The 27,719-nt window shown below is 44.5% G+C and overlaps 1 protein-coding gene across 4 annotated transcripts in view; it reads left to right on the forward strand.

The window, feature by feature from the left end:
* The window catches only part of LOC119437682 (papilin-like), a 464,139-nt gene that overhangs the window by 229,760 nt on the left and 206,660 nt on the right, over positions 1 to 27,719 (forward strand). For all 4 annotated transcript variants that reach the window (XM_037704674.2, XM_037704670.2, XM_037704673.2 and 1 more), the window contains exon 3: positions 24,790 to 24,908. In XM_037704674.2, the coding sequence (XP_037560602.1) occupies positions 24,790 to 24,908 (119 nt within the window). The remainder of the gene's footprint in view (positions 1 to 24,789; positions 24,909 to 27,719) is intronic.

Below are 27,719 nucleotides of genomic sequence, written 5' to 3' on the forward strand. Positions count from 1 at the left end.
CACTATTCTAGTTCATGAGCTGGTCTACTCAAAGAGGCGGACATTACTGGCACAAAAAATTGAAATGCATAATCGACTAATTAAAAACTCACCAATTAGGTTTTTCACGCATAACTTCTGGCCCGTGTTGCAATTTCCAAATTCTAGCCGTGGAATTCGCAAGGTGGATGCACTAGGAACTAGTTCTGAGGATGGCACCAGTTTCGAGATATTCATTCCCGAACATTGCGGAGAAATACGTTCACGTTCCAGTTAGTTTTGCACTTACCCGCCGTGGTTGTTTAGTGGCTATATGGTGTTGGACTGCTAAGCATGAGGTCGCGGGATCAAATCACGGCCACGGCGGCTTCATTTCGATGGGGCGAAATGTTAGAACACCCGTATACTTAGATTTAAGAGCACGTTAAAGAAACCCAGGTGGTCTAAATTATTCCAGGGTCCTCCACTACGGCGTGCCTCCTAATAAGATCTTGGTTTTGGCACGTGAAATCCCATAATTTGTTCTTTTCATACTTTTGTGCTTTGATGCATAAAACGACGTTTTGTTGAGAAAGTTACTGGCACGCCAATTTATTTCTCCGCAAAGTTAGCGAATTAATATCTCGACACTGTTGTCAGCCTGAGATTTAGTTCAAAGTGGATCCGCACTCCACGGCTAGAATTTGTAAATTGCAACATGGACCATAACGTTATTAGGTAAAAACATAATTCGGTAATTCTTTTATTATTCGATTATGCATTTCAATTTTTTGTGCAAGTAATGCCCGCTTCTTCGAGTAGACGAGCTCATGAACAAGAATTGTACTATCTGCCAGAGGCCATCTTTAAAAATTTTGGAAACTGTTCGCTGAAACGCCTTGGATATAGAATTCACTCAGTAACCGAAATGATGCCAAGCCGGATTCATCCAAAGTCAGAATAAATAGAAGCCTAGAAGTCATGCGCAGCAGCGCTTATACTCGGACTCAAAGTACTAAAAAAAATAAAAGAGTGCAGTTTGGCCGGGAAGGCGAAGCAGTATTAGTGATAGCGAAGTAGAAGTCAATTACACGAAGGAAGATTCTTACCGTGTAAATCCGTGTAAGGATCGCACCCATGTAAGGGCCGCACCCATAACTTGACAGCCAATATAAAAAAAGACATCCAACCGAGAAGCAGCCGCGTTCCAGGCGCTGATTCTGATCAGGTTCAACAGCGAATTGTCGCGCGCAGCGTACTTTCGCGCGTCGCTACTGGATGTCGAGAGGAGGCGATCGTGGAGGTTTACGGCGGATTTCATACTCGTAGTTGGAAAAATGAGGTGAAATGGCCCGGTCCCATGAAAGGCTCGTCAAAATTGCGACAGAAAAGTGCGGCCCTTACGCGAGTCTATACGTTAGTTATAGTGGTCATATAAATTGTAGTAAACATTCACCTAAAATGAAAATAGTAAGCATAGTGGACATAGTGGACATAGTAAGCACGGACCATGTAAACCTGTAAATTGCTCACTGGATGACCTCGAGCACTCGGTTTCACAACGCAAGCATTGTGAAGAACGTCGGCAGCGGGAGGCGAACGGTTCGTACAGCCGCGCGATTCACCGAAACTCTGAAAATTAGATTCGTCATCATTATCTGCCTATTTTTATGTCCACTACTGATGGCCTCTGTGAGTGATCTGCGATGACTTCTGTCTCTTAACTCTGCAACACTAGGGGCGCAGAAAGACAGCCTGGCAAGGAAGACAGCGCGCATGAAGTTAGCAGCCATCCCTGGTCGCCCTTTTGCAATATATCATTGCACCCACCAATGATTACCAACAATTAGATATGGCATGCGGGCCCCATAAGCGTCAGCCTCGCACAGTCATTCACAGCTACGGCAGGGCTAGAGGAGAAGACGCGCGCTGTCCTTCCCATTCGCGTTTGATTACGTGACCTACAACTAAGCCGAATATTGAGCGCGTGGGAAATAATGCCCATCAAGCCGCCATCCTTTTCGGCTCACTGTTACGTTCTCTTTCCCGCACCCACAGGTTATGGGTCGCTCATGCATATGGCTTTTGGATTTAATGCGGAACATGACGGTGACAACTACCGCGATAATTTGCCTGAAGTATCGATATAATGGCGCTCGACATAAAGCCAGAAATGGAAAATTGCTAGCAGGGAGTATATATATATATATATATATATGTATATAAATATATATATATGGGTAGGTATCGGACAGCTACTCGGGTCCCCCCCCCCCCCCCCCGGAAAAGTGAAATCTTTCCGCCTATGAGCGGACTGGAGGAGGATTCGAACTTGCGACCTTGACATTAGAAGCCCGGTGTCCTACTGGGTTCTAACGGTGTTCTAATTGTATACAGACGCGAAAAAATATTCCTTACATAGTACGTGCATCACCGGCGCGCAAAGCTTCTTGTTGCGTTTTGCATATACGTACTTTTCTACCTCCTATTATGCCGGATGTTTCAGCTAATTTTTCGCGGGTGTTTCAGCGGGTATTCATAGTAATAAGAATTACTGATTAAGTTTTTGTCTAATTAATTTATGCCACGTATTGCAACTTACAAATTCTAGCCGGGGAGTTCTCAAGGCGGATCCACTGGGAACAAATTCTCTCGATGACACAGTTTCGGGATAATAATTCCCGAACTTTGGGGAGAAATGCATTGGCGTTCCAGTTACTTTTGTACTTCAATGCATAAAGTGATGTTTTGTTAAGAACGCAAGTGGAACGACAGTGCATTTTTATCGCAAGTTTGACAGCGCATATCTCGTAAATGGTGTCTTCCGCACAATTGTTTTGAAGTGTATATGCCTGGCAGTTTTTCCCACTAAAGTTTGTAAATTTCAATATGAGCCATAAGTTAATTAGTTAAAAACCTAATTAGTCATTTTGTTAAATTAGTCGAATATGCATTACAATTTTTTGTGTTCAAGTAGACCAGCTCACGGACTGGAATTATGCTGTCTGCCCCAGGCAATTTTTAAAAAAATTGGAAGTGTTCGGTGAAACACCTTTTATAGCGTACGCTATTCTACAACTTTACCTTTGTATTCAGTTAACTAAGCTTAATGACTTTGTGGCGTCTGCTTCTAGCCCTGGTGCGAACTATGAAAGAATACTTCAATGTTTGGGGGCTACACTTGGAGGACCGAAAGGACTGAGCAAGTAGGTAATCGCTGCGTGATGCACCCCTCGACGAGAAAGGAGAAAAGCCGCAATGTCGCTACTGTGACGGGAAATTCATTGGCACCGACTATTGGCTGCTATTGGGAGCTTGAAGAGCAGTACCACCACCATGTGGGTGGATCCTTGCATCTACTGTAAATAAGGAAGAGGTTCTGCACGGCGCCAGATTCCACCATTCCGCAGACGTAATTCATTCCACATAATTAAATAAACCACAGAGCACCAGAAAACTTCAGATAGAATTGGTAGGAATAAAATAAATGGTAGGCCTAGCGGCCTAGAAGTACGCGGCCTGTTTCTCCATGAAAAATATTAATAGGGAATTATCAAATTTACTTGAACCCGCTGTGGTTGCTTGCTTAGTGGTTATGGTGTTGGGCTGCTAAGCACGAGGTTGCGGGATCAAATCCCGGTCATGGTGGCCGCATTTCGATGGGGGCGAAATGCAGAAAACACCCGTGTACTTAGAATAATGCGCAGGTGCTCGAAATTAATCCTGAGTCCCTCACTACGGCGTGCCTCATAATCAGATGGTGGTTTTGGCATGTAAAACCCCATAATTGAAAAACAAAAATAGCTGAAGAGTGAATCGAAGGAGGTTCTTCCCCTATGCACGCTGTAACTAGTGACCGGTGGTCTATTACAGTTACAAAATGGGTAACAAGGGAACGTAACCACAATAGAGGACGGCAGAGGATTAGGTTGCGTGATGACCTTCGGAAATTTGCAGGCATGGAATACAGGCGGCTGACAGAAGGCGTGCGTAAACAGAGCAATGCAAGGAGAGGCCTTCGTCTTGTGGCGTGAACATAAAGTACCCTGATGATAATGGTGATGATGACGATTTAGTACAGACGTTCTATGTAGAAGAGTAGCAAAGGTCAGCTGGATTTTAGTCTCCATCTCGCCTTCAACAGCCTATTACCTGTAAGAACCCTGCATCTGGCAAACGATAACTTCAATAAATGGCCTGGCAGCACTTTTTCCTGCAGATCAAGTAAACAACGACCTTGCAGCGTCATTATGCACTTTCATCACAGCTTTCTTCACCCCATTCCAGCACTCATATACGGCAGACTGTAATGTTTACCACTCCGCGAGTTAACCTGACGTTATGCGAAATATAGCGAACATCTCTTGCAGCACTCGACTCTTGACAGTGTACATTTGGCGCCTGAAAGCGCGTGCGCCCATGACTTACTTACATAAAACTTACCTCATTACTTACCTACAGGTTCGCTCACTCAGGTGGTGGTGGTGGTGCCCATGGTGTCGCAGCAGGAGGGCACCATACATACATACATAGTGTCTGGCATACATAGCCGGCAATTATTCCGCGTCAGCCTCCTGTGAGTTGAGATCAGGCGTGGGTCATGAGGGGTGGATGAGCCCTGTGTCTCGCAGGAAGGCAATCAGAAGTCATTGTATTCTCTTCCTGATTGTCGCGGGCCCTCCAAGGAAAACGACGTCTTTACAGGTTCCGTGGAACTAGATACCGTGGCCATACCTGCAGTGTCATCGAGGTTAACAGAAGGAAGGGTGGAAAGAAATCCAGGCTGGGTAAAGAATTTATATTGTGGGACTTAGGATCCGGAAATTGCCGTGGATTACGCGGGGCGCAGTAATGGAGCGCTCCTGTTTGATTGTGACCATCTGGGATTGTTTAACGCGCACCCAAAGAATGACACAATCGTTCTTGCATTTCCGTCGAAATGCGACAGGCGCGGCCGAAACACTAAAGCCACCGAGTTACCGCTGCGACGGTCGTCAAAAGAACGATTCAGCTGTTTGAAAATGTCGTATAACCAGGCGGTATTTTACGGGCGCGTCGAAGCAGAAATCGGCTCATTCCTGGCCTTTCAAGTCGATGGCTTCGACGCAAAGTGAACCTAGAATGACCGCAATTTGCCCATGGTGTCTTCCGCTACATTTGTGTGATCCGCTCACTCACTGACTCATTTCCTTCCTTTCTTTCCCATCTGATCATTTTTTATCCTCTCTCCCCTTCCTCAATATACCGCACAGTTACTCTGCTTAACGTACTCGGCCTTCATCTCCTATTTCTCAATTTCTGTAGTTGCACGTATCCGATGAAGATGTATGTGCGTGGTACCCGTGGGTACGCGCACACCATCTTAGTTCTCCTCGAACATTCTTCCGCTAAAACCGCGTAGTTTTGCGTACACTGCAGTTTATTCGATAACCAGCTGTCAATTATTACCACGTAAAAGCAGAGTTTCAACGGGCAACTTGCTGGCCTTTGGTCCTGATGCAAGGGAGCGCTTTGTGGAGCAATGGAGATTTGAAGTTTGTCCGGGGACGCTCGTAAATGCTGTGGCCAACGATGTTTCCACTCGTATTTGCCATTATGCGTGCGACAAGCTAGGAATACATTGCCGGACGTCTAGTAACGCGTAGTCCTCAGAACGTTTAGTAACTTTTATAATCGCTAGAGCCCTTGCGTCCTCGCCAGTGGTTTAGATACACTGACAGCTGTTTCTCTGAGAAGCCGGTACGCACTTATGCGCGTCTTTCACAGTATATATATCCAGGCTGGTGACGCAGTAGTGCATTTAACGCTCGAAACGTGATGTGCGTAAACATTAAAGAACTTTCCAGAACTTTCACCTAATAAAAGGCCACAGAATGTCGTAGAAAAGGCATTGATTTGAACTTGCGTTGAAATGCGTATATACATTTTGTAACGCAACATTTATGGCCTATGGTTAAATCCACGTCTCATCGGTTTCATACTTATACGTGGACATTTTCGTTGCTGCATCTGATATACTCAACGTCACCGCCTTTGCTGTTGCACATACACTTACACGCATCTTCAGCAGCCTCATTCTGAATGTTTTGAACTGACGGCATACTCACTTGACGCAAATACATGGACGCCATCGACGGTAAACCAGCCCAAATTCACCCCCCCCCCCCCGCTATATCACAACGCCTTGCCTGAATAGTCTGGTGGTAAACGAAAATATGAGTTCATCAGCTTTTCAATCAGTAATTCGGAGTAATTCGTACGAAGTGCCTGCGAAGCCTTTAGTGAACCACCTTTGTCATTGTCTCTCATGATTCGTGTAACTAAGCTTTGCAGTGCACGCTTAAAAGAAGCAAGTCACAAGAGCACATCCGCGGGTATTCTCACGTGAACAGAACCCATGCTGTCGGACCCGTCGAGCCGCGCCAGCTAGACCCCCAGTTCTGTTTTGGTGGCAGGTGCTAGAGGCACTTTTCCGACGCCGAAAAGGTTCATTTATAGTGGAAGCGAACCAGCCGCCTAGAAAAATTGGTCCCGGTACTTTCATTTATAAATGAGGTGACCACTCCGTGCTATTTTGTTACAGGCCGATCTCACTAACGAGCATACCATGTAGCCTGCTATACGCTAGAGCATGTCACGGCTCATCCACAATTATGAAATACCCAACTAGTAAAAAATTTGTTCCAACCAAGTCAACATGATACCAAGTCAGCATGAGCGGTTCATGTGAAACTAAATTATTTGAACTGATCACCGAGATTCATCGAGCGACTAATAATAAAATAAGTATCGATGCTTTATTTCGACAATAAAAAGCCTTCGACAAGGTTTCCCATAACCGTCTAACCATGAAACTTGCCGCCCTTAGCATTAACAATGATGTTCCAAATTGGAGCGCTAGCTTTTGTCCAGTCGCTTCCAGTGTTTCTTTGTGAATAACGCTTTATCCTCGGTAATAAAGGTAAAGTGAGGAGTTTCGCCAAGCCCTGTGTCTAGGTCAATTATATTTCAAATTTGTGTTAACTATAGTAACCACCTGTCATTACCAATCAGTCTATCTAGGGATCATTGTGCTATATACAGGAAGATTACTAACAGTGATGGAATATGAATGCGTTGCTATTTGACCTCAACCAAATATCTCGCTGGTGCGAACAGTGGCAGACGGCAAGAGATATCTCAAAAACTAAATATGTGATATTCGCATTAACAACTAACCCTTAGAGTAAAACTAAACGGACTACTAAACTTTTGGCGTTTAGATTTAGGCGCACGTTGAAGAACCCCAGGTGGTCCAAATTTCCGGAGTCCCCCACTACGGCGTGCCTCATAATCAGAACTGGTTTTGGCACGTAAAACCCCATAATTTAATTTTTAAACTTTTGGCGTACATAACTTAAGTACCCACGCCGATAGAATATGTCGCCCTTATAGTAAGCTATACCTAATTAACAAAATTGAGGCCGTCCAAAATAAATGAGCCTGCTTTATCACTGCAAAATATTCACGTTTTCATTGTGTAACTCATATCAAAACTGCAAAGAAACTGCCCGCAATCTAGAAGCGAAATCGTGTCGCGCTATTCACACACAAGTATAGCCCATGTTCGCGAGTGGTAACTTGCTTCCTAATTTACCTCTGTTTCTTGAAACTTACCACTTGCAGAAATCGCCTAACTGTGTGCGATCCCGATTCATTCGTTAAGAAATTGAAACACCGGTTCAAGGCAGAGTTGTAAAATTGTACTTTTGTCACATATGCGCTAACTATTTTACTGTATTTTGTATTGTATTTTATCAAATAGTATTTCATTTTTCATGGTCACGTTCCATGGGGGCGTTTTTGTGCTTTTGATAATTCTACTAATTAGGCTGTGAGCATAACTCCTCTCTCTTGTCGTCCCCCATATGTAATACCGGCAATGGTCCTTTGATTATACCGATAAATAAATATACACGGTGTTTCATTTTATTCATTCACTTATTCATTCATTCATTCATTCATTCATTCATTCATTCATTCATTCAGTTTATTCACCAGACTGCACTGGATGGCTACCTATAGCTAAAAGCTGTGTAGACAGCTTGACAGAGGCCCAGGTAGCCTTTACAAGGCAGATATACAACGAAACGCCAAAAACAAGATACTAAGCATTAATGAAGTAAACATGTAAGCATACGTATATGTTGATAAACAAAACCAGCAAATAAAAATAGTATAGGATCAAAATATAAAGAATGTGTCATCAATACACAAGAAAACAGATAGAAATATGAGTATTTCATTAAAAAATTGATACAACCAGACATTTATTGCAATACTTTAAAAAAATGCTCGCAACTGAGATTTCGACATGTATTTCATTTCTTCGTATTTGTTCAGCAGTAAAGGAAGATTGTATTGTAGCATTTGAAGTTTGTAATCTGTTCGAAAACGTGGCAGAAACCATGTGTCTGTGCAGCGTGTATTTAACACAGGTCTGTGTACAGTTAAGCTCGCCGTTGTTTCTAAGAACCGTCTGAATATTTTATTTGAATGATAAAAAGACGCCAGAACACGATAGTCATACATGTTTTTTATGCGAATTATGTTAAAGATTTCACAAGCGATCTCAGTAGATTCACAATATTCAAGGTTGGCGATCTGTCTTATAACTTTTTTTTGCAATATTACAAATTTTTGTATGTTCGTTTTAGTTGTTGTTAGCCAGACGAAACTACAATAATTAATTAGAGAAGCAAACAATGCATATTATATTTTAATTTTAATATTTAAATGAGAGCGCACGACAACGTGACATCGCACCTTTGACAGACGCAAGGTTTTTACAAATGTTTAAAATATTTGATCCCACGAAAGATTTGAAGATAGTGTAATGCCGAGAATAGTGTGTTCCTCAACTATTTCACTGTCATCATTACCACATCTAATGACGTGTTCCAGCCTAATAGCGTTGTTTTTGGCTCGAAAAAACGTAACTTTTGTTTTTGAAGCTTTAATTTTTAGCGAGTTTGAGGAAGACCAGCGAACAATTTTGTCAAGTATATTGTTACAGTCAACAGCCAGTTTAGTTGCATCAGGACCAGAAAGAAGCACGCTGCAATCATCCGCATACCAAATTCAAATAAATTCCAAATTCCAATACCAATCATCCGCTGCACCAAATTTTAAAAAATTGCCTGCGGCAGGTAGCACAATTCTAATTCTCGATCTAAACTACTCGATGAGGCGGCCATTACTTCCGCGAGAAATCCACTTGCCTAATTGAATACTTAACATTATTGCGCTAATTAACTTTTAAATAATTATTCTACTGCACATATCTTAATCTACGAACTGTAGCTAGCGAGTGTCCAAGGTGTGTGCAAGCGAGTGTCCATTTCGAACAAATTTTCTGGGCTGCGGTAGTTTCGGGATATTAATTTTCAAAGTGGTCCAGTTAGTTTTGTCAATCCATAAAACAGTGTTTTCTTTAAAAAGTTAACTGGAACGCCGATGCATTTCGTCGTACAGTTTGAAAATTATTACTTCGAAACTGGTTCAGTCCTGAGAATTCGTTCGAAGTGTATACGCCTTGCGAACTCACCGGCTATAATTCGTAGATTGAAATATGTGCTGTAATGTAATTCATAAAAAGTTAATTAGTTTAATTGTGTTAATTAACGAATTGGGCATTTTGATTTGTTGTGGAAGTAATGGCCGCCTCGTCGAGCAGTTTATATCAAGGATTAGAATTGTGCTATCTGCCACAGGCAATTTTTAATAAGTTGGTGCTGCTAAAAGGAAACACCCTATATAAATAAAACCCTTCCGAGAGCATAGTGTAGCAAAGCGGACGAGCGGGTGGTTAACCTTGCTATCTCCTTTCTTGGCTCCGTTTTGCAATACACCACTTTCCAGCCTGCGCGCCGAAACTCGATTTAATCGTACTGGGCCGAGTAAGAAGATAGCTCTGGGATGGTTTTTTCGGGTCCCCTTTGAAAAACATCGTCTAAATCCTGTTGTTGGAGCGGATTTGATGTAAAAGCTCCAATGATGAAAGCCGTGGCGAAAAGCGTGATTTGATAATCGCACGACGCTTCTGGTAGAAGAAAGAGGATTTATACATGTGATCGCAGAAGTTTTTTTCTGCTCTGCAGAAATTTGGGCCTGCTCGTGTAGGCCAACGAACTAAGAGAAACCTAGCAGCGCGGTTTAAAGAAAAACACATTAATCGTTTGGTGACGTGCCCAGCTGGCGTTGTCTATACGAAATTGTGGTGCTATGGTTAGCCTTGAGGAAGGTAAGCATAGTAAATAAATGTTAGTGAAGCGAAAGAATCTGGCGGAAATCTACCCCTCGCTCCCCCCCCCCCCCCCCACCAGCGTCAGAAACGTATAAAAAACCATGGGCGGGGAGAGCTGTCGCCTTGGGACCAATTTCGGCGCCGTAGAAAAGCTCGTTGTTTTATTGTTCTAGCGAATCGGGGTGCCTTGCGAAAGCTTTCGCTCGAACGTAAACATCTGCTCGGAGATTGAAAATGGCGTCCAGCATGTCGCCGTCATGCATGGCGTTCGGTGCTTTGAGCCGTGTGCACGCACTTGTGTGCTCTTCTACGTGGTGGTGCCTTCTGTGTACAGTGGTCTACTAATTAAAAGAAGACCGTGCGAGCTCGAATCGTCTAGCGCGTTAGGATAAAGGTCACATGCATTCAGATATTACTCTGCAAACCGTCTGTTGCTGCGCACGAGTCTATGATTATCTGCGTCTCGTTGTACCGTGAAATATCGCCTCCCAGACAGCCAAACAAACGAACAACCTACCAACATATGAACCAATCATTCAATCAAACCAGCAAATAAAATAAACGAACAAATAAAACAAACAACCAAATCAGACGCTGCAGCTTCGTAGACGGTGTTAGATGTTTATGACGGTGTTAGGTGTTTTATCCTCTCACACCAAGTCATAGACCAGCCATATTTTTACACAATCAGTTCACAACCTTGCTTGAGTAATGCTTCCCTTGAACGCCACCGCACACTTCTGTGTAATAGTTGTCAGATTTGGACTTTTCAAGTGGGCAAATACATCTACTATGTGGCGGTTTAGCTTAACGAAGGTATGGTGAAAGTTTTCCGTGGCGTGCCAGATGTATTAGTTAGTAGCACCAACTCCAAAGACGTGCACTTCAGAAAAGCAACATGCGCCATCAATCGCGACAGTCCCGGCTCCTCCTCAGGTGCCGCGTGCATAGAGAGATGATTAGTTAAATTAAATTAACTTCTTGGGATTCACGTGCTAAGACCACAATATGATTATGAGGCACGCCGTAGTGGGGGACTCCGCAATAATTTTTACCACCAGGAGTTCGCAATCGTGGTACATTTTGTTTATTTAGCAGTATTTCTTTCAGGTTTATTTGGAATTACGAAAGAAAGGAATTGATATATTCTCCTGCTAACTCTATTGTGACCCGTTTTGACCATTTTGTGAACTTGGAGAATAAGGTTGGCTGGCTGATCGGCAGGCTCCAATCACCTAAGGTTAAATGAAGGAAAAATGTTTGTCGAGTGGCACCTGTGCCCTCCAAACAAACTCGGCGGCGGGTTGTAGTTGGCTGTATACAGCGCTGTCCTAGATTGTGGGATACAATCACCTAAGACACCCTGGGAAAATCTTTGCGCTTGGGGTCATCGTAAGATCCGGAGTCGTCGACTGTGCTCGTGTCGATTGGGGTGTGTACTACCACCGGCATTTGCGGCGTTTGTACAATCTGATTAGCCGGTGTGTGATTCTTTGTCTTTTCCGCTTGTGACGTATCACAGGTGACGTAATCTGACACAGCGAGCGCGTCTCGCATTGAATTGAAAATGTGCTAACAAGACAACTTGGCGGAGGCGATCACTGACAAAAAGGAAGATAAGCAGCAGGAGGAAAAAGCGAGGATATAAGCGGCAATATTAGCGTTCACTCCCGAGCAATGAGTGTAGTTTGAATCACGGATGAACGCTGCGTATGTAGGAGGGCGCTGTGTATGAAGCGAGCGGCGAGCATGGTATTTTCTGGCCTGTATTCCTGCGTCCTTTGCTCTCTAAAATCGTGATTTTCGATCACGATTTTAGACGTGAATGACGTGATTGTCATTTGGCATGACCATCGGAGAATTGGTGATCAAACGCACGGAACGGTGGGCGTGTTGGTACGTATATTCAGGGTGGGAACAGTTAGGACAACGCAAAAAAAAAATAAACACTTGCAGAATGCAAAAAAAAAGAAGTCTTTTCTTTCTTTCCGATCCTCTCTTTGTGCAATTTTCCGCGCTGCTTTGGTCAGTTCCCGCGATGGAGTTCCCGCGATGGAGTTCCCGCCAAATGCAACGCATTTGCATAGAAATGTTGGTGTTCGATGTTGGTGCATTTTGACTTCGAAACTTCGGTTCACCACTTTAGCTGTGCTGTGCCACACAATTACGGCCTTTTAGAACATCCTTCCACCTGCTATTTTTAAACATACGCATTTTATTAACATTGGGCGTAAATGTGCTGATAAAAAAACGCTAATATTGATTTTCGATACAATGTAGTCATTTGTAGCCAACATCATTTGGTGATTGTTCATCATAAGCTAATATGAAGTGCTCTCGTATATATAGGACGAGGGTTACTCCCTAGCGATGTCCATTTAACCCTGTCTTGCTTCAGCTGACTTCATCTGATGCCTGGAAATTTCCAAAACTCATCACACCTTTTAATCCTCTACCGTTCCCGACGGCATCCCCCCTCCTTGGCGCGCATTCTCTTAATCTGATAGACTATCTGTTAGATCCTCTTCGCAGTATATGTGACCGGTACCGCTACACTTCTTTGTCGTAATCTCAGCTAGCATAGGCATTACACCCGTTTGCTCTCTGATTCATTAACTTGTTGTACTGCCGTTTAACGTTTCTCGTATCAATTTTTGCTCGTCGCAAGTTGTGCCGTTTTTATCCTCTCAATCATTTGTTGTACGTCATCCGCAATGTCGCTAAACAGGACGATTTCATCTGCAAACAGCACATCCTTAAGATATTCAACGTTGATTATTGTATGTAGCCCTACCTAAAGAAGTATTTCCCGGACTCCAAGTCGCAGCCTGAACTTCTCGCTTTTTTCAAAAATAATTGTTAACTAACTCCCACTGGTGTATAAAACGGGCCTATTTTAACTAGGTCGGCATGACGAAACGCGATTGTGCACGCTTGTAGTCATGTACTCACCCAATTAAATGTCCTAAATTTCTGGAAGCAAAAATTTTTACGAGACGCAAATTCTAGCAGTAAAAAAATTAAACCAGCTAGCTGTCCTATTAGGCGCAGAAAACCAACATTTATTCCGCTTCACACGAAGCCTTCGAAGGCCTCGTCGTCCGACGCAGTCAAGAGAGACAGAGAGAGAAAGAATGCATAGAAAGGCAGGGAGGTTAACCAGATATAGTTCCAGTTGGCTACCCTGCACGGGGGAAGGGGTAGGGGAATAAAAAGAGAAAGAGAGTGTAAGGGGGAGAGAGAGAAAGAGAGAAGAGCACAAACAAACTGCTTACACTGTAGAGCGGTAGGGGACGGCGTTCTTAAGGTCTATCGTGAAGGCCCGTAGACCGCAGGAACCTTTGTAACGCGAGTAAGGCTTTCAGCGCGAATGTTCTGTCGGAGTGCTGGCCTAAAGCTTTTAGTTCCGTTAGTGGACGATTGTCCAATTGGTCCAACACTCTGCACATCACTTGTCTTTCGGCATTATAGCTCGGGCAGACACAGATAATGTGTGCGAGCGTCTCATCACTGTTGCACATGTCGCACGTGGGGCTGTTGGCCATTCCAATAAGGAAGGCATATGAGTTCGTAAATGCAACGCCTAGCCAGAGACCGTACAGCATGGTCTGCTCACGTCGTGGTAATCCAGGCGGTAGATGCATCCGTAAATCCGGAGACAGCGAACACAAACGGGACTTCCCACTGAGAAACGCGAATAGGTCCACAATGGCAGCCAAACGCCTTGTCACGTGTGAGACATGAGGGCTCCAAGACAAGTCTCTATCAATGATGACGGCAAGAAATTGGTGCGTTCGTCTGTACGTTAAATGTTGGTCATTAATCCGCAAAGCATACGGGGCCATCGCTTTGCGAGTAAAAGCAAATAGTGCACACTTCTCATGTGAAATCTCCAGGCCTTGCCTTCTTAGATACGTTGACACGGCTGTTGAAGCCTTCTGAAGTCGTGCGTAGACTTGTACACGTGTCACTCCTGAAGCCCATATGCAAATGTCGTCTGCATATAAAGAGAGTTGTACGGTTTGTCGTAAGGAATCGGTGAGACCAACGAGCACCATGTTAAATAGGGTAGGTACTCCGCCTTGCGGTACACCACGACTGGTATAGCTAAACGGCGTTGGCCCGTCTTCAGTCAAAATAGAGAAAGATCTTCCAACCAAATAGCTGCGTATCCAGCGAAAGACGTGTCCACCAATTCCTACAGCTTCTAAGGCGTCCAGAATTCCATGATAATGTACATTGTCGTAGGCACCTTTAACATCAATGAATAAGGCCTCAGTGATTCGTTTCAGGTGCTTCTGGTGCTGTACATACGTTCCATTGTCAATAACGCTGTCTAATGACAAGTAAACGCAAGTTTGTGTTTTTTCACAGTCAAACAGACATACTGATTACTGTCATGAGGCCTCAGTGGATGAACAACATAAGTCAGTTCACACCGTTTGTAGATGATCACCTTGCTAATGTCACTACAAGTCGATGACACATAAGGTTCACAGCCTGAGAGCCGGACAGGACGCAATCAAAAAGTTTAGTCACTTCGGCCGGCAGCATCGCTTGGTCACCGTCGTCATTCACTGAATAACATTTATGATATGTTGTATAGGCACGTGGGTGACATTGCCTCTTTGACGTGCCTCTGTGAGGAAAAGTCTGCTGCTGTTCTCATTGCGGCTTGCCGTAACTTAGCGCTCTCCAACTAGTGGCCGAGTTTTTAGTGTTATTTTATAAATATATGTCACATGAGGGAAACAGAGTTATGTTTTTTGTTGGCCTTTCATGAAACCGTAGCCGTCGCGGCCAGGAACATGATCTCGCGACTTAGGCGCAAAACATTACTCAAATTACTAAGGAAACCAGGGTGAAGGCAGTTTTGCAACCTTCACATCAATCTTATTTCTCAAGCAAAATGGAACCTAGACTAAGCAGCTGTGTCCCTGAATGCAAATTTTCGATTTAGCTTGTAATACTACTTTTTATCGACCTGATTAAAGCTATTATTGACGAGAAAAAAAACTATTTTTTGCTGAGGTAAGTCTCGAACAGTAGTTGCACCATGGTTTATCATATTTAGCATTCTTAAAGCATGCTTTGCACTTTCTTACCACAAGGTATCATCACTTCAAAATGATAGAATTCAACGTTACTTTTGCTAAGCATAGATTATTTCTCAAGAATGCACGTTCAGAAAACCTACAACAAGTCGCGATACATCGCCATGTCAATATAGGAATCAAAATATTTTTTATCGAAAAATATACTTAGGAAAACATGTTGAGCCATCCGTGCTGTGTGCACCTTTTTATTGTTCTTGTGTGCGTCCGCTTGCCTGTCCTTGCCTTTCTAGCGCTTTAGTTACGTTATCAAGCCTAAAATTTTCAGCTCAATTTTATTGTTTTGGTTTAAACATAAATATGACATGCCTACATTATATATATATATATATATATATATATATATTGAAGACAATAGATGGAGTACTTGGCGCAGGCTGTCGCCTGCTGTCGTTACACGATAGCAACCATTTGCATCATTGGACAAATCTTGCCCCTGAACTGTGCGCGATACCTATGGTAGGAGCCAAAAAAGAACTCTGCATGAAAAGTCGTGTACTGATTCTAGACTTCGTTTTTGAAAAGGACGCCGAAGCGACAAACACGCAGGGCCCGAGCGGTGTCCTTCACCACATGTCGCTCTTGTAGCTGCGCATGGGTTTCTGCGCATGTCAGCAGTGTGGCACATTACTGCTTAACGTAGCTTGACGTAACTTCGTCTGCTATTTTTGTCCACTCTCATACAAGGAGAGCAGCGCAAAAAGACTTAATACAAAGGCAAGGAAGACGGACACAGTGCCGGCAATCAACTATACGCTTTTTACTGAAATAACACAAATATGTATATGCTCTCAACAAACATGAGGCCGAAAAGTTAATAGATTATAAAAGCAAAGGCAAAAGTAACAAGCAAAAAAACACCATTTCATGGTGCGCATCCAGATTCTCTCTCTATGATGCGTGAAACGACACAAAGGTCGGGCTACAAATAATTACACCGACTTGTTTAGAGAAACAGCTTCTCCAATCTGACATGCCGCCTTCTCTTTGTACCTGAAAGCACTTCGGTATCGAATGGCAGCCAGGTGCAGCCGCATTCTTTACAATACAAATGTAGGTTGGAACACGGCTGCCCCTTGAGAGAAACTTTATGGTCTATTAATATATTAGTCAAACAGCGCCCGGTCATAGCAACGTAGAATTTGTCGCGTGATAGGAGAATGTCATAGAAGACGCCTGTCTCATACGAGACTTTTCTTTCACAGCTCTTAATACTGCAATCATGCGGGCTCCGCGTGCCATCCTTGACCATTGTGCCCAAATCAGCTCATAGCTTGCCCATCTTGTCCTTTGCCCAAAAAAAATGACATTGCCAACCATATCTTGTCGCCAATTCCTTAAGACATTGCGACACACCGTGCTGGTAAACTTTGGCAATCGATAAGTTCTTATAATTTCGTTAAGGTACAAAACTGTTTGCTTCGTGTCTAAAATAAATTCCAAGAATTTACCAGTTAGCGTTCCGTATCTGCAATGGTTTGTCTCACCGTCTGACGAAAGTGTGTAGATATATTCAAAAAAATTACGTCTGCAGTAGTTGGCTTCGAACCCGGTTTTCTTTGCACAAAAGTTCGGTGCTCCAACCAGCAGGCCATGGACACCTGCCTAAAATAGGCAGAATAAAATGTCTTTACAGATTTCCCTTGTGCACGCCAGGGCTTTGACACGCTTGGCGTGTTAGGCACGTGGCATAGGAACAATGTACTTATGAAAATTTCAGCGAGCGCATCTTCTAGCTGCCGATGCAAACGAGCATCTATCCTCTTGACTAGAGCAGCTCCTCGCGCAGGCAGTTGTGAAAAAGCGGGACTACCAATCGCAATAAGTGTAGACAAAGAACGGCAAAATTTTCGCCCGTAAATCGAATGCAAGCATCATTGTGTGAACAGTCGATTCGTGATATCTGCAGGATCGTCTGAGCATTGCAGGACTAGAGACTCTCGTATTAGCCCCCCCCCCCCCCCCCCCGCTTTGCATTGTTTAGCAGGAATATTTCTTACTGGACGATAAGAGAAGTACGATGAGAGAAGTGACATGGTAAATATTTAATGGCTACAACGAGTACTTTATCAACTGAAGGAGAATTTGTGGTGGTGAAGTAGCTATTTATGTTACGTGTCATGTCCATTGCGAGATAATAGAATTGTTCACGTGTGCAAATGATAGAGAGAGAGAGGGATATAAGAAAGGCAGGGATGTTAACCAGTAAAGAGCCTGATTGGCTACGCTACGCGGGGAAAAGGGAGAAGAGGAAGAGAAAGAAGGGAGAGAGAGAGAGGGTGGGGGTATGGAGACGTGCACGGACCGTACTGCAGAGTCAAAGGCGCTCGTACACACCAGACGCTTTCAGAAAGCACAAAAGTGCCTTCACTGCCTTCTGAGCCGTTGATTGGTGGGGACGGTGCTCTAGAATAATCTGTTCCCTCAGAGGACGATCATCTAGTTTCCCGAATGCGTTAATCATAGATTGTCTTTCTGCTTCAAATTGAGAACAGCGGCACAATAAGTGGTCAATGTTCTCCTCGCATCCGCAGACATCACAAGCAGGACTGTCCGCCATTCCAATTAGTGTTGAATAAGCTTTCGTAAAGCGCAACTCCCAACCACAACCGACACGGAAGAGACGCCTCGCGTCGGTACAGTCCGGCCGGAGGTCCGAGTTGCCGCGAAGGGTTTAGTCTGTGCAGTCTGGTGCGCCTTGTATGTGCAGTATTCCACTCAGCTAACGAGAGTGTGCTTGCAAAAATGTGAAGCTGTCTCGCAGCGTCGGTCCTTGAGAGAGGAATGGGGAGGCGGCGGTCTTCTTGGTTTGACGTGAGACCTGCCTTATCTGCGTCATCATTTCCAATGACATCGCAATGGCCTGCTATCCACTGAAAAGAGATATCATGGCCTTTTCCCCTCAAGTGATGGATAAATTCCACGATTTCCCACGTCAGCTGACCATGAGTTCCATGTCGGATAAAGGACTGTACACATTGTAAGGCCGGCCTTGAATCGCAGAAGACGGCCCATTTTCCAGGACTCTCTGTATTTATCACATGAAACGCAGGTGCAGAGTCGCGAGCTCTGCACCTGCAGGCGTAGTGATATGGAAAGTCTTGAACCGTTGAGTTATTCCCATTGTTGGGATGACTGCAGCGTCACCGGAACTGGTTGGTGTAGTTGACCCGTCAGTATACACGTGTGTGCAGTCGCTGTATTTCTCGTACAAGAGGAATAAACAAAGTTGCTTCAGTGTAGCTGGTGGTAAGTCCGACTTTTTCTGAAGTCCTGGGAGTGTGAGGTTCACTTCAGTACGGCTCACACAACATGGAGGAATCGAAGGACTTGTCGCAGGTGCATACCCTGACGTAAGACAGGCACGTTGCGCGAAGACAGTTGCACTGAATGTCGTGTGGGGCCTTTCTACTGGGAGGCTTGCGAGGTGCTGGTTAGGTGTCCGTGCGAAATGTCGTATGTGCACACGCATTGTTTCAATGGCAGTATGCGTTCTAATAGTGTAACCTTGAGCGACTGCAATAACTTGTGTCGTTGACGCGCTCCGCGGTAGACCAAGGCATAGCTTGACGGCTTAGGCTTGTATGCCTTGGATTATGTTCAGGTTAGTTCTGCAGGTGTTGGACATGACCGGTAGGCTGTACCACAGAAATCCAATAAAGAGGACCCTGTACAGTGGCAGCGTAGATTGCACTGACACTTCCCAGGTATTTTCTGCTAGGAACTTAAACATATGGCAAATTCCCGTCAGACGTTTTCTGACATAATTCACATCAGGGGTCCAGGAGAGATTTATGTCAATAACCACCCCCAAAAATATGTGACTTGTACTCTACGAGATCAGCTGCCCGTCTACGGATATCACATATGGAGACATTGATTTCCTGGTAAATGCCACCACTGCCCACTTATCACATGATATTTGAAGTCCTTGTTCTCGAAGATAGGATTATGTTAAAGTACCTGCACGATTATGAAAAATGTCTATTGAAAGTATCCGTTGAAAATGGAAGTAACCTAATTGCGATTGCATATCGGCTCCCCGCTGGTAAGATGCAGGTATTCCTAGAATTCTTCTAACAGCTGCTAGATTATTTTTCACTTAACTGCTATCACACGCCGGTTGCTGGTGATTTTAACGTAAACATTCTTAGTGATAATGGGAACTGTAGGAAATTCAGCAACAAAACATATGCATGTGGCTTCGCTAACGCCGTAACTGCACTTACACGTCTAACATTCTGGTCAATCCATACTTGACATTTTTATTGTAAGCATTGATACTCCAAATACCACTGTCCGTTTTTTTGCTTCTTACTCAAAGGTTCTCCAATTGGAAAAACTCCGCCATGATGAGGTGAAATAAAGACGCCTTTCCAGTACAAATATGCAGTATTCTTGAGCGCTTATATATTAAACGAAAGACAAGTATTTCGTTGGCGGAGAAGGTGATACAAGTAAGAGTTACTCAAAGTTTTTTTGTCAATATGTCGCCGTTTTACAAGGCATCTTTTCCTTACAGCTATGTTGTATTTAGCAAAAAAACAAAAACAAAAAAAACAGAAGGGCTTGTATCAGCTGCAGAGCATGTAAAAATAGAATAGCATGTTTTAAAATTTTGACCAAGAGAGATTAGAAATTTTGTTGCCTATGAAACATTCTTGCAGAAATCATTCTAGGATAACTGTCGACTTAAATGCGGTTAATATTCAAGCCATGAAGTGACACACCGTATTGCCACCGCCGAAATGCGTCGTGTGTGGGGCGTGTACTTCTACCGGGCTGATGATGATGATAATGATGATTTATTGGCATCCCCTTTGAAACGGGGCAGCGACACATTGTCACCTAGCCTGCTTGATTTAATCAGGTATAGTATACACGTTCTTTATCTAGCATTATATGACCCGCTCCTCTGGAGACGTCGCGCCATCTAGCGGTGCCGGAGCAAAGTCCGCTAGCACTTTTTTGAGTATATATTCAGAAAAGGTTGGCTGAACATATAAGATGCGGGTTCGATTCCGCCCAGCAACGGATAACTTTTAAAGGAGTTTATATTTTATGATGTTTAGGGTGCGTTGGCGATTGTAGATTAGATATTGACAAATATACAAACACGCAAACAGCGTTACGTTTCCAAGGAAGAAAATCCTAAACTTCCCATTGAAACTTCTCCGACGGTTGGGTTCGATTAAAAATGGTTTAAAGAGTAACGAATGGTTTGTGCTAGCAGCAAGCAGCGGGCGCGTTGCGGCTGCATGATCCTCGCTGTCGCAGTGCGTTGGCTGCCCGCTGCTGGGTGACGCAAACACAATGTCGCCTCGAGGGGCGCGGCTTTGCGCTCGCTGCAAACCTCCCAGTTTCGATATCGCGCGCTCTGATAGCCGATGTTCGTCGTGCCATAGTTCCGCGGGTAAGCGTATTTTTCCAAATCCAAAAGTTGACATTGCTTGCACGGAGAGCGCGCTTCAATTTCCCAATTACGATGAGCCCGCTGAAATTAAACGTTCAATGGTTACTTATTAGATTTTTTGTTAATTAACGACTGAGTACCAAGTATGACCGTCACCCCGTGGTCGCCACCGCTGCCGGATGGTCTCCGAAGGAACCGTCCCTGGATTTCAAAACGGCTATTTTTACGTATTACTCAAATAATTCGTAGAAACAGCCGGTATATAAGGGCGTGTCCGTCCATAGCAATTTAATGACGAACTTGAAGTTTATAATATGTGTATGAAGGCTATAGGAAACTCGCTAGTTTCTTCCATGTGGGGCTACGTTCGTACTTAATTGGTAACATCAAGATGACGCACGTAACTTACGGCAATGTGTATATATCTAGCTATGTGCTAACGACCTAACAACAGCCAACAGCAAGCCTTCACTAATGGGGCATATATCGTATGTGTTGGCTTCATATGGTTGTTACCAATAAAAAAATGCGCCGTTCGGTTCCCGACCGGGCTCAACAGAGATACCACACCGGATCTAACAATCGTCAACAACGTGGTAACCGTCAAATGGAGAAACACGTTCGAAGACCTTGGGAGCGATCATAGAATTGTAGAAATCAAAATCGAAGAAACCGTAGATGCCGAAAATAATAAAGCCGTTAAATGGATCGACTGGGATAAGTTTCGCAAAATAAGAGACGATAGGAAGCAAGAGCCGATCGAAAACATAGAACAATGGGCTAGAGACGTCATCAAAGACGTCAGCGTATAGCCACTCACACTATCACGCTGGACCAACCGGTAGAGAAGATTGATAGTCGTCTCGCACATATGTGGGAGGCGAAACAGTCTTTACAACATAGATGGCGTCAACAAAAGTAGAATAGGAGTCTACGTAAGCGAATTGCTGAATTAAACAAAAAGATTGAAGAGCATAGCAAACAGTTATGCAAACAGCAATGGGATGAGTTCTGCAATGCTATGGATGGTCACATTTTTGCTGGTCAGACGTGGCGTATACTCAAATACCTGCTAGATCCAGAGAACGAAAAACTATCTCAAAAACATAACTTGCGAAAACTTATGCATGGACACAAAGAGAAGGAAGACGAACTTATCGCCGAGGCAAGCGCTACAAACCTTCCCTCCAACCCAATAGTCGAGCATAGGCGATATAAAGGAAAGCCTAATGTGTCCTTAGATGAGGACTTCACTACACAAGAGATTAGAGCAGTGCTGCAAAAACTCAATACGAAATCTGCCCCGGGACCAGACAGGATTAATAACAAGATGCCAAAAAACCTGGATGATCAGGCAATAGAGAATATCACGAAATAAATAAACGAATGCTGGATGAAGGGCTCTATACCACAACAGTGGAAGGAAGCCCAGGTCATACTTATTCCCAAACCTGGCAAACCAATTAATATTTCAAATCTGCGGCCCATATCTCTCACCTCTTGCGCAGGAAAGCTTATGGAGCACGCATTCCTTATCAGACTAAACAATTACCTGGAAGAAAACGAAATATATCCAAATACTATGTTGGGCTTTCGGGCTGGTCTCTCTACTCAGGACGTTATGCTGCAAATCAAGCATCAAATACTAGGCAGTAAAACGAGGTCAACCAGAGCTATATTAGGGTTGGATCTCAAGAAAGCATTCGACAAAGCAGCACATTCGGCCATACTCAGTCAGGTCAGCCACCTAAACCTCGGAGAAAGGGCGTACAATTACATCCGAGACTTCATAACGAATAGGAAGGCTACCCTCATGATGGGGGAACTCAAGTCAGCGGTGAGGGACATGGGCAGTTCGGGTACGCCTCAGGGCTCAGTGATATCGCCCATGCTCTTTAACCTCATTATGATAGGATTGCCGGAAAAGCTTGAAGACATCGAAGGAATAAATCACTCCTTGTACGCGGATGACATTACCATATGGATCTCGCAAGGCAGTGATGGAGAGATAGAGCCGAAATTACAGGAAGCGGTATGTAAAGTAGAGGAGTACCTTACAGGCACGGGGCTTGAATGCTCCCCAGAGAAATCAGAGCTTCTCCTTCACAGACCCACCCTCAAGGGCAGGCCCCCCAAGGGGTACATCAAAGAGAGAGAGTACGAATAGACACACATTCGTACAAAGAATGGCGGGGCCATCCCCATCGCTGAACAAATTAGGGTCCTGGGACTCAATATTGAGTCTACAGGAACTAACGGCGAAACCCTTAGAAAGCTCGGGACCAAGGTCACTAACGCTATTAGGCTGATCAGGAGAATCACGAACAAGTATCAGGGAATGAAAGAGGCTAGCATTGTTAGGCTCATTCAATCTTTTGCGATAAGCCGCATCCTTTACGTAGCTGCGTACCTTAACTAGTACAAGGCAGAAAAGGACAAAATCAATACGCTCATAAGGAAAGCTTTTGAGCAAGCCGACAGCACCAGTACAGAGAGATTAATGCAGCTGGGCATGCCTAACACCTTAAAAGAATTGATCGAAGCTCAGCAGATAGCTCAGCTGGAAAGACCCGCCAGCAGCCGGACTGGCAGAAGTATACTCGACAAATTAAGAATAAATTCCCATAAACAGCAAGTACCGAAGGTTACGTTGACCAGAGAGATCAGGAGCAGGCTTAAAATCCCCAATTTACCCAAAAATATGCACCCGGAATTCAATCAGGGCAGGAGAACGAGCAGAGCTAAAACTCTACTCAAAGCCTATGGCAATGATGAGGAAGCGCTCTTCGTGGACGCCGCGGAATATTCAAATCACCTAGCATTTACAGCAGTAGCAATTAATACGGAGCAAGAAAGCGTACGCACGTGTTCAATCAAAACCAGTGTCTCTGAGGTTGCGGAGGAGGTTGCCATCGCTCTGGCTATCGCTTCTCCCAAATATAGATACATTATTAGCTACTCTCAATCGGCTATACTAAATTATGCCAGAAGACGGATATCAGTTGAAGCTGCAAAAATTCTAAACAGTGAAACGAAACTTATATCATCTGAGGAATGTTACGACAAGGAAATCATCTGGTTTCATACAGACTGCGAATCATACAGACTGCGAATCCACCGCCAACCCAAACCTTAACGAGTCTGCCCATCGTGTTGCGCGAGGACTCACTAACCGCACCCGACTAGGGGGGGCTCTGGCCGAGGAGGAGATGGAACGGATGGATAGGGCTAGACTTTTCTCATTCAGTGGCATTACCCAAATCTACAGAAAGTCGAGGTGTATTATCCACCTCCTAACCTAAAATTAAACAGGTCTCAGGCGGTTGACTGGAGGCGACTTCCAACTAGAACTTAACGAATCCGGTACACCTTAACCGCATGTTTCCAGATTTATACCCTGAGGCCAAATGTAAGTTGTGTAATGATAGAGTAGCCACCCTAGAACACATACTCTGGGATTGTGAAATAGTTGAGAGGAGAATTGCAGTCCCCCCGGATGAACTAAGGGCGCGGTGGAGAACCGCACTGACTAGCTCTGATCTTCAAGACCAACTTTGGGCCATCCAGCAAGCCCGGGAAGCTGCCGAGAGACAGGGTCTTTCTGCTGCCCCCGGCGCGGCCTAGACCCCGGCCATCAATTTGCCGGATATTTATTAAAGTTGACTCACTCACTCACACTTCGGTTCCCCGCATTCTCACAAATACACGCACCCAAACAATGCTGGTACCGTGCTTCGCAAGGATTCTTTGTGTTTATTTTCTTTTTGCCCGTCACCATTGGATTCCACGAACCCGCATGCTGGCGGTTTCCGGGATCGGCCACTCGATAGTCCTGATGTCAAGCAATGAATAAAACTTTAGGAAAATGGTCATTGAAAAGTACAGCCCCTGCCCGTATAGCCACTGAACGACGCACCGCAAATATATCTCGGAGAACGGTGTCGTTTGAGGCTAGTAAAATGCATCGGTGTTTCTCGGCATCGATGTCTGTATATGCCATCTCATTTCCCTCTGTGCAGTTTTCCGGCGACTGGAGGGAGATTCTCAAGAGCAAGCATGGCCCAGTTCTACTACACAGGGGTGCTTGGCGTTTCGACTTCGACACCAACACGTTCACCTTCAGCGCAGCTCGATCCGGGTGAGTATTCGTGGTCAGAAGCAGTGACCACTATTATCACTTGCGCGCTTAAAGCCGTTTCGAGGATAAAGAAACTGTAAATACCACGTAGTTAGCAATGGAATGATATGCAACAGATGTATTGTTAGGAGCTTGGAAGATAATAGTCTTGGCTAGAGGCAAAACATGGGCAGTTGATATTTCAAGTTGAAGTGTAGTTCGGTAGACCACTTTTTCTGCACCACAAATAACCGGTGGTATATACGATTTGCACGGTGGACACTAAAGCAAGCAAAAGGCATTGGATGTAAGAAGAGGAGGATATCGAGTTATGAGATTCAGAAAAGCACAAGCATGGCGGACTTGGCTGAAGTAGAACAATATTAAGTGGAGATCTCAGGGGCTGAGTTTCCTTCCTCACACTGTGACTTCAATGGGATGATGATTATTGAAGGAGCTAAAATGGCACCGTCTTTATCTCCAGCCGGCTTGCCTAGGAGATTTTATTATCTTCGTGCATTCATGCGTGGTGACAATGCGCTTTTGAGCGAGTAGAGAGAGATGTCTTTTGCATTCGCCCCTGCCATTCACTGTGGTTATATTTTGCCTCTACATTGGTTAAACATAAATTCGCCCGAATGTTGCTTAGCTTTTTATGAGCTGTAGGAGGCAGGAAGGGAGGGGGGGGGGGGACGATATTCACACTTTGAAATGCACCAGCCGATTAACAGTACTTATGGCCGGTGTTGGGCTGCGAAGCACAAACTAGGTCACGTACTCAAATTCCGGCCACGGAGGCCGCATTTCGATTGGGGCGAAATGTGAAATATAAGGGCGTGTCCGGTATATAAGGGTACTTGATCTTTGATGTAAGTGCGCGTTAAAGAACCCCGGCTGTTCCAAATTATGCCGTAGTCCCCCACTACGGCGTGATTCATAATCAGACCGTGATTTTGGCACGCGTAAAACTCCATAACTTAATCTTTTTCCACATGTGGCTCACGCCTGTCCGTCGTTTTCCCGCCTGCCTTCTCCCGTATAAATAAATTCAATGATTGAAGACCTCAGTCTTCGTTTTCAGGTATTCAGCAAGTCCATATTTTGATCAGGTCCACCATAAGCGCATTCTTCTCTGCACAACAGAGCTTGTCTGCTGTTCAAGACTCCTTCCAATTGCTGCCTTCGGTAACCAAGAAATTGACATAAAGCCTTCCTAAGGTCACCCCACTCCACTCACGGCGCCTCCTCCACCTTTCGGCGCACATTAGCAACCTCTACACACCAATAACTGATCCGGGAGAAGAGCGCTTTCTGAGGGAAAACTCCAAAATTTAGGCACCGAAGTCTACCATCGAATCTGTTCTCTCGTAACCCTTTATCACTCAACGTATTTGACACAATAGCACCAAACTACAGACTCCAGAGACTGATCGTTCACATTACGCGGATTTTTTGCGTTAATTTTACGAGTTTTAATGCCAGCGCTAAGTCCAAGTACGTAGTAGGGGATAGAAAATGGTATCCTTGCGGCCGGTACACCGGTCATTCGTGTAGACAACGGTTACGGCTCTGCTTAATGCTCCGAGTATTACATTTTAGCTGCCTCTAGGGCCTATCGCATATTCGAAGCAGTCTGTCGAAACATTTGTCCTTTATCCACCCGTTGTTATAGAATTACAAGCTGCTGCGAGCACGCCTAAACGTTCTGTGATCCACTCGTGCGCAAAACAATTTGCATACGCCTCTTCCCTCTTCCACGCGGCGGGCGCACCACCCGGCCATGAATAAAATTCGGCCCCTTTTGCCTTTTAAATGATGCCCTGTAAAGCAAGTAAACGAGGAAATAGGCTCAACGCGAAACAGTGTGCAGCTATCCGGAAAGCCGTCAACACAAGGATTATTGATGACTAAGGGCCGAGGGGCAGCGCAGTTAGGGGTAAGTGAGTGTAGGAGCTTAAGGCAAACTCGGTGTCCGAGCAAGTGTTCACAAAGCGAGAAAGGTTCAAAGAGCTGAAAGGAAAACAAAGTCCAAGGAAACGACGGAATGGTGCAGATGTTGGAACCATTGCGCCCTGTTATTACTGTTATGCGGAACGCACCATTAGCGTCTTGAGCTGTTGTCAACTGCGATAAGAAGAGCGCGAACGAGCCGAGCTCACTGCGCGCGACCCGCGAGATGCCTGTCGCGTGGCGTGAAATCGACGGCATGCGCTGTAAATCACGGCGCCCTTTTCTCCCAGGAATAAAAACTGCGAGCACTAGGAATAAATGCACATTTCGTTGTACTTTTATTCTACGTCCGCGCCTAGAACAGCGGCTGCCTTGCATCCTCTCCAAGGTGGCCGGTTGAACGAGGGCGCACACGATGACAGCCTCTGAGCTGAAAGAAAAGATTAATGGCGTAATTTGTCCGAAGAAAAACCTTGAAGGTGTACAAAAGGGAATAAAACTTTGGTTTAACGCGCGAATATGTGAGACGCGCCTGGGGGATATCAAGGAGTCGGTGAACTTTGAGGAGAATAAAGGGCAGCGGTAAATTTAAGCGTGACTATCTGACAGAGGATAGTGTAAACGAGCACACTGGGGGTGAATCGAGAGGAAAAGAAGGCGAAACAGAACTTTCATCTTTTTCTATCGCTGTGCGTCTTGAAAATTTAATTTTCATTTTTCTTTGCATAAATAGCAATCAGTTTTTGTGTCACTTTACGTGGCCGCATTAAGCCTTCGCATAGCTTAAGGTATGTCGCATTCCTTAAGATGTGCAAATTTATACATCTTGTGAAAAGAATGGCGAAGAAACTGCCGACGGCTCGTAGTGGCGTCGTGTCCTGC

The sequence above is a fragment of the Dermacentor silvarum genome, chromosome 1 (genome assembly GCF_013339745.2).
Source record: "Dermacentor silvarum isolate Dsil-2018 chromosome 1, BIME_Dsil_1.4, whole genome shotgun sequence".
Taxonomy (NCBI): Eukaryota; Metazoa; Arthropoda; class Arachnida; order Ixodida; family Ixodidae; genus Dermacentor; species Dermacentor silvarum.